At 31.0% G+C, this 8374-nt stretch overlaps 1 protein-coding gene across 1 annotated transcript in view; it reads right to left on the minus strand.

The window, feature by feature from the left end:
• Window positions 1-2926: 2926 nt before the first annotated feature.
• Window positions 2927-8374, minus strand: part of LOC107857368 (pectin acetylesterase 8-like) — a 12093-nt gene continuing 6645 nt past the window's right edge. Inside the window, exons 6-13 of the mRNA XM_016702259.1 lie at window positions 7902-7988; window positions 7276-7400; window positions 7101-7161; window positions 6935-6988; window positions 5428-5505; window positions 5121-5199; window positions 4880-5016; window positions 2927-3050 (exon numbers count right to left, since the gene is read on the minus strand). Coding sequence (XP_016557745.1) covers window positions 2931-3050; window positions 4880-5016; window positions 5121-5199; window positions 5428-5505; window positions 6935-6988; window positions 7101-7161; window positions 7276-7400; window positions 7902-7988 — 741 coding nt within the window. The 3' untranslated portion in view covers window positions 2927-2930. The remainder of the gene's footprint in view (window positions 3051-4879; window positions 5017-5120; window positions 5200-5427; window positions 5506-6934; window positions 6989-7100; window positions 7162-7275; window positions 7401-7901; window positions 7989-8374) is intronic.

Raw genomic sequence — 8374 nt, forward strand, 5'->3', positions numbered from 1 at the left:
AGGTACATGAGATCAACATAGAAGGAGCATACACATACTTACTTTGAGGTGACAAGTACCTACTGTTTGAACCCAAAAAAATCCTTAATATGGTACATGAGAGTAGTTTCATACATACTGCATGACATTATAAAGGTAAATGATGAATGGAGATGAATACCCCCACAAATTTTTATGTCAAAATAGTTAACAATTGGATAGATTTTTCATGTGTTTCTCCCACAAATGATCACCTTTATATTTTTCTCATAGATGCACCTGAAGCCATACTACAATGATCATTGGGTGGAAGCCATCAAAGATGCATTCCGAAGTCAAATTCAGTAAGAAACACTCTTCTTCCTTCACAACTCTTTATGATTTTAGATAAACACGTAATGGTATGACCACTGTACAACTCAATTATTTTTAATATGGATTTAGCATCAATTACTTATATTTTACTTCTTTAAATGTGAACCATGGTAAGAAGATTGAAATTATTAACATTTTTTTGCATCTCTTTTATTGTGCAGCCGCATGATCTCCTGAAATTCGAGCATGAGCTCATTCCGACGGACAAAGCTTTTGCAAATAATATCAAAATACAAAGAAATAGAAAAGCAGTGAAAGAGTGAGAAGAACCTACCTGTGGCCTGAACGGAAAAAAGAGCAAAATAAAAAGTAGAAGCACCAACATGGTAATTGAAAATGAGACATAAATACCATTTTTTTTTTTTATAATGAAGCCAAAAACTTGAGGTGAATTTGCTGCTAATTAACATGTGGAATAAGTAGGACGGTTAGAAACTTGCCCTTGATTTTGCTTTAGAAATGAAGCTTATAATGAGCGAAATGTTTGTTCTTATATCTATCATTTTCAGCTTTTATTTTGATTGGAACGCGGTGAAGTTGTTCTAAGCTGGTTATTAGAATATTTCAAGGAAGAAATAACTCTTTTGTAATTTCAAATTGGCATTTCGTGTCTTATTTCATCAGTTTATTTATCTTTTGTGTTGTTTAATGTTTTGGAATAGAATGGAGAATACCACTTTATACCTTTTTTGGTAGATCGTGGCTTTATGCCTATTTAAGCTTTATTTTATATAAGAAGTGATCTTTAATCACATACAGGTCATGCTCATGAACATATTGTATTGCTCATAATCATATCTATGCTATGGACTACGGAGTATCTAAACAACACTGACTTGGAATACAATAAGGATAAATTGTATTGGTAAATCTTTTAGTGACTAAAATTTTATGTCCTTTAAGCCACTTTAGGTAGAAGCTAAACAGTATCCCGACTACCCTTTTCGATGACTATCACCATGTGAAATTAAACTTGTGAATTTTATTTGCAAGCTTTATAATTTATTTAACATTAGTCAATTAAGTTATTTGTGCAAGAAAACATTGAATCTTCTGAACAGATCCTCAAGACTTAACTGGAATGCTTCAGAGAGTTGGTAACAATATGAATTTCTAAACTTCTTAATTTCCTTCTCAAGTTGAACCATGATGGTAATAACTGCTTGGTAATTGTGATGTAATGACCTTAGGAAAGTTGGCGATATATCTGTAGTGAACTGTTAAACAAACTAAGATATATGAATTGTTCCTCAGTTTGATGGTGTGATAACAGTAATTTGCATCATGTGTTTTTGTTTTGTCAACTTTTCTTGCATCACATTGAATGTTCTCTCAAAATTCAATGAAATTCTTTGCCTTGGTTAATCTTTAGGGAGACATTTATGTTGTCTAAACGAGTAGCTGCCTTCCATTTTACTTATAGATGTGTATGTTGTTTTTCTTTGTTCCCTTCATAACTCTTAATTTCAGGATAAGTAAATTAATTTTATCCTCAATCCGATTTGACTTGCAGGAACGAATAACTCTTGCTTGTGGCATCCACACAAAGATCGATTTTGCAAGCGAAGAAATACTCATCCTATGTCAAAGTAGGAGAAAAAGTACTCGGCCTATTGCCTCTTAAGACCTCTTATATGTTGCTTTTGTTACTTTTTAGCGTCAGTTCTTACTTTAAGCTGTGACTCTTTTATGACCTTATTACGACATTTCTGGTGGATTATATATTGATTGAGTACCTTTAGTTTATTTCTTGATCTCTAAAGAGGAGCAAAGTGGTGAATAGCAGAAAGGAAGTGGTCAGAATCATTGGGAAGGGATTCATGAATGGAGTTATATATTTTTGGGTGTCTGTCAAGCCAACGTTTTCAAGATCTAGCATGAAAGAGTCCTTCATGGGGGTTCTCTGGTTGGATTATTATTATCATTGGAAACTTGCTTAGATGAACAAATAACCAGTGAGATGAAGTTGATTGATTAGACTGCAAGACCAAATTTCCACCTTACGGTCGAGGAACACTCAAGAAAATGCGCATAGAGTATTTAATTTAGAGGACAATGAGCCCACAATACATATTTTAGTGAGCCTTCACTAGAAACATTCGTTGATTCTGGTTGAATTAGTAATTTATTTGAAGTATTGTTATATAGCTTAATTAAAGGCTTGACTATGTTATGCCCTATACTTTTTCTAAATATTACTTCCACAAAACACTTAAAGAGTTCTAGCAAGTGTTTGGTGATTGCTACAAGATTTGGTCAATCTGGAGCATGCTCATGTCAGAGATTTTCTTGTCAATTCTCAATACTTTAATCTATTCCTATATCACTACCTTGTATTGTCTTCTTTTTTCCCCCCCTCTTACTAAAAAATTAAACAAATAAGAATTACCTTCGTGAAAGTTGAATCTCTTTTGTGCAATAATATTGCGACAAAAGCTCGTGCTCAGCACCAGTACGGGCAATCTAGTTAAGAAATAAATAAAAGTTCATAAAATTAAATGCATAACAATTGATTCTTTTTAAACTAATACATTTGAGATGTTGTTATAAAGGTTGAAGTACACTTTTTCGATATTTTAGGAGCAAGGACTTGTCTTTAAGGGGAATTGGTAACAATTTAGTGGCAAATCCCTATTCTCGATAAATTGGACAGGACTCCTGTCGAAGTACCAATCGCTAAATGCCTTTGCCATTGTCTGCAAAAAAATAATTTTATTTTTAAAAATTCAGTCAACGGATGTATAATATATGTGTAATACGTATATAATTTATGTATATCGACTAAAAAAATAGTAAATAATGAATCCAATCAGCTATTGACGTAAAGAATTAAAAGAAAAACATACACACAACTTAGACATTTTATGTAGACGACTAAAATCAGTAAACAACAAATCCAACCTATAATTGTGATTATTTTTGTATGATGTTTAATTTACATTATCCCATCACAAGAGTGCAACTAGGTTTCGATAAGAAAGTTCAATTAAATCCCATACCAAACTCTTCCTGCATTAGTCACCTATATGTCCATATTCTTTTACAACACTCACAGATTGTTTAAGGATAGTGAGTGTTTAAAAAATTTAAAAATTGAAAAAATAAAATTCACCTTAATTAGGTTTGAATACGGGGCATCCCTTCTAGTGGAGAACCTTAAAGTCAACCTAAATACCAATGCGCCCAACCAACTTTTTATTTAGTGGGTGCTTTTATATATTATATATCTATTTTCATATATTTTCTATGTAATTTTATTTATTTCGTATCGAGTTTAGTGGATGTCGGAGCACCCCACAAATGAATGTAGGTCCGCCCTGGCTTCCCGTCATTAAAAACTTTGAGTCCCTATCTTGCTTAACCTCCTAGCACTCCAATACTTGAAATCCAGTCCTTTTAGTTTGATCTAGTCTTGTGAATTTCATATCAAGTGCCTACACCTTGTCAATCAGGAGTTTGTTGTCAAAATGCATGAGACGTTTCGATCAAAATAAGCCATTTTAAAATCAATTCATCAAAGTAATTTATTTTTTTAAATTTTTTTATAAAACTAGTATAAACGTTGTTAGCAATAACATATTCGATTTTAAAAAAATTTAACAGACCAAAATGGTGTTAAAGTAGAAATCATTACTGTCAGTAAGATTTTTAGCTTAAAACGTTGCCAATTGTAACGAGACTCTGCAACTATGCCACATTAGACTTTGCAGAGTGGAAGAGTTGCAGAGCTTCATTACCATTGGCAATATTTTAAACCAAAAATATTACTATCGGTAACGGTCTACTTTAACGCCATCTACTGTTCATTTTGACCCGTTAATTTTTTTAAAACCTAATGTGTTACTTCCAAAAATGTTTATTCTAGTTTCGTAAAATTTTCAAAAAACTTATTACTTTGATGTATCAATTTAAAAAATGGCTTACGTTGATCAAAACTTCTCAAAATAGTATATCCCTCACATCATTTTCCCCCCTCACTGTCAAAACCTTACCATGACTCGCTGAAGTTATCCCCTGAGCTGATGGTTTTGGCCTCCTCCCCATGGTAGACGCATGATAAGGCTATCGCACAGCGAGAGAAACAAACTCACCTAGCTCTATCATTCTACTCTTTTATTTTTGGGGTTGATTTTCCAGAAAATTATATTGCAAGATATTAATACGATTTTTTTGTTATATATTAATTAATTTTTAAATTTTCTTAACATAAGAAAAGATTCTAATGTATAGTGGCAAAAACATTTCAATTTTTTTTTTTATGTTTGTAGGTTTAAAATAAAAATAGATTAAATGATTGGCGACTATAAAGTTGACTCCTTATGACTATAGGCCAACGGTTCGAACTGCGAAATTATATTAGTTGATGAAACTTGTGTAGGATAGAATATAGATTGCCAACATCTCCCACCCCCTCTGAGTGAGTTGCCACCCTTTTCGAATCTTACATGAATATTGAATACTTCATACACCGAATTATTTTTTTTATTTTATATTTTTGGTTAAGCTAAAATTGAAGTTGATTTACCTTATCATATAAAGAGAGCGCATTCCAAATATTGCCACGTACTATGTGGACATGAAACAAGCAAGCGTCTATAAACATTCCTCTTGATGAAGTATTACATTGTTTGGGCAATGCACTTACAAATTCCTGTTTGAAATCTGAAATAAAAACAACAAAAATTATATGAGGTTTTCCAAATTGAATTCATAACTAATTAAATCCAATATGTTATAAAGTTTGACCTTGAACTTGCATCACTAACCTTGTAAAGTTTTAACATGAGAAGCTGGGCATGTATTATTAAGAAGGTCCCAAAAATAACCAGGAAAAGTTATATTTATCTGGAAAAATATAAAATAAACAATTGTTAATTCAGAAAAATAAATATAAAGTAATCTTCTATTTTTTTCTTTTTTGAAAGAATTTATCGAAATATTCCCTTACTTAAGTACTTAAACAAAAAATAACTGAAACATTATAAGAGTAGTAACTGAAATATTATAAGAGTATATATTTTGAAAACATCTAATTTAATTTTTTTTAAGCACTTAATAGAGTATTGAGGCTACCTGGAAGGTGTCAAACATTGAGTTGACTATGAAAATTGGTGTCTTGATTCCATCTTGAAAATATTGTGGAAAAAGGCACTGCAAATTTATTAGACATAACATTAATTAGTTTCAACAGACAATTATTGGGTAAATTAAAACCATTGAATGGATATGAATGATTTTCTAACAAAAATTACACATTATAGATAAAATAATTTAATAATTACATGGTATGATTAATGTTTAAAAAATTACAATTCATATAGTTAATAACTTTTAATAATTACATGGTATGATTAATGTATATATCAAAGACAAGTAAAACTTTCTCTCTCATAATTAATTTTTTGTTTTATCTCTTAGTTGATTGGAGTGCTTAGCGACAATAGGTCATTCTTTTATTGGACGTTTTAGCGGCAGTATGTATTCCTCCTAAATCAACAGATCTCAAAGTTTATTCTAACATATATCAAAGAATATTTTTCTTTCTATTTCTTCTTCCAAATTTTCTGATATTTTATGTTTTCCCCTACACATTCGCTGTATTTTTTCATAGAAGATTTTCTTAGTTCAACTAAATTGTTATCAATTGTATATTCTGTGTCAATTATATATGCGTATATGTATAAGTTGTATATTAATTGTATATATGATGTAATTGTATAAGTCGTATATGTATAAGTCATACAAGTCAATTGTATATGTTAATTATATAAGTCATATATGTATAAGTTGTTAATTGTATATGTACATCTAATTTCCTTTTTTTTTTTTTTTTAAATTTTCTATCTGAATGTTTGTATATTATCATAATGTATATTAAATAACTATATATCTGTATATATACATTTGCAGAATGTATATTGAGTGTGTACATGTATATTTTTCATAATGTATATATAAATATATGATTTAAGAATGAGAGGGGGGGGGGGGGGGGGAGCAAGAAAGGGGGGGGGGAAGGGAGGAAGGGGAGAGAGATGGGAGAGAAAAGGAGGAGAGAGGCAAGAAAAAGAGAGAGAAAGGGAGGGATTTAAGGTATATCTATGTTTGGTAATTATTCAAACTTTAACCATGCCTTATAATTGTGAATTAAAAGTTACCTATCTCCAAATTTTTGTCATTTTTTAATAACAAGGTAAACCTTACTTGAATATAATGATTCTTAAATTACATAAGATAAATCATGTTAGATAAATCCATGCGATGAGCTCGACTGAGAAAGTGAAGAATGACTATGACTTCTGTTGAAAAAAATGAAAAAGTCTCACATCAGTGGTCTTCTTATAATTAAGTCTTAGACAATTCTTCATCTTTTGAGCTAGGTTTCAAACGTGAATTAAGTCAAAAATCTAATTTTACATTATATCAAAGCAGAATCAATATCATCCCATGTTGGGTCCATAAATTAAATTTTCCACACGTATCAAATATCCTGTCCTGAGCGTGAGGTGAAATTTTAAAAAATGAAAAGTCCTACATCGATGATAAATACATGCTACCCAAGACCTAATTTTACACTTACCAATGATGGTTTCATTTTTGAAGTGCAGGAATCAGGTAACATCTTGGCTGAATGCTGCACATTATTTTTTTTTTTTAAAATAAATATTAAACAAATTAAAGAAATAATAAATTTGAATAATTGTAAGGGATTAAAGAAAAGAAAGCTAAAATTAGAGGAATTGTACATGTAAATTAATGAGTCCTTCATTGACAGTTTCCATGTATGACATTTCCTTATTGTTTTTCCTGTTACACAAATCAACAACAATGTAACTCATCTGAACCATCCTCTCCCGCAAATTATACTGTATATATATGATCAAACTATTTTTTATGCATATATATTAGATTAATTCTTACCGGTGGAGAAAATAGCTACCATCAGCAAGACATTTTACTCTAGGTGTGTTAGGAAGTAGAGCTTGAAAGCGATCACAATGGATTAAAGCAGGCAGTCCTCCAGCCGATTCACCTGTGAGAATGGCCTGTATATATGCATAGTCGTGTATAATTAGCGTATAATATATGTATATTAGCTAGAAACCTTATATATTACTGGCCTGGTGACCAAATGTGTAACTTCCCCAAAATACTTTATGTGCTCGTGTTGTTGAGTAATACTGAGATATACAACAACATAAGGCATGACATATTCAGTGTAATTATATGGGTGAGGTTTAGGGAGAATAGAGGATACACAGATCTTATCTCTATCTTGAGGTAGAGAGATTATTTTTGAAAGACTCTCAAACCAAATAACAGACATCAAAACAGTTTGAAGAAGAAAATACACAAGTAAAAAAGAACATAGCAAATAATCAAAATTTTTTTACATAACATTCAGAAAAGAATGAATCAGTAATAACAACCAAATAAATATTGAGATAGAATATAATCAAGCAATTAAACGTATATTCTTTATTACGTCATAGGGTTTTAGATTAACTAATCACATAGTTTAAACAATTAATACTTCAAAGACATACATTTTTAGCGTCCTTCATTCCTTCCGCCAAGAAATGCTCGATCATGGCAAGAAAAATTCTTGCACCTCTAAAATAAAGGTTAGTAGCCTGATAAACATCAACATAATATCAGAAAAACTTAGTTGATTAGTATACATATAGTTGCAAATATTTATGGATTTACAAAATGTAATATAAATAACATTGTTGTTATGAGTAATTGTTCATCCAATTATCACACTATCAATTTATATTAACATCAATGATGAAGATTTCATATTACAGGGTGTGTTTAGTATAAAGGGGTCTAGGGTGGGTTTTGGGGGTTATGATAAAATGAGAGTAACAAGTAAAGAATTTTGATAAAGATATATTGACAAAGATCCAGTTTTATGATAAGATAAAATGAGAGTAACAAGCAGAGAGCTGCAAATTCTTATGTTAACGAATATTTTTAAATTGGGGGGGGGGGGGGGGGGGGGGGGGGGGGGGGG

The sequence above is a fragment of the Capsicum annuum genome, chromosome 1, assembly GCF_002878395.1.
Source record: "Capsicum annuum cultivar UCD-10X-F1 chromosome 1, UCD10Xv1.1, whole genome shotgun sequence".
NCBI lineage: Eukaryota > Viridiplantae > Streptophyta > Magnoliopsida > Solanales > Solanaceae > Capsicum > Capsicum annuum.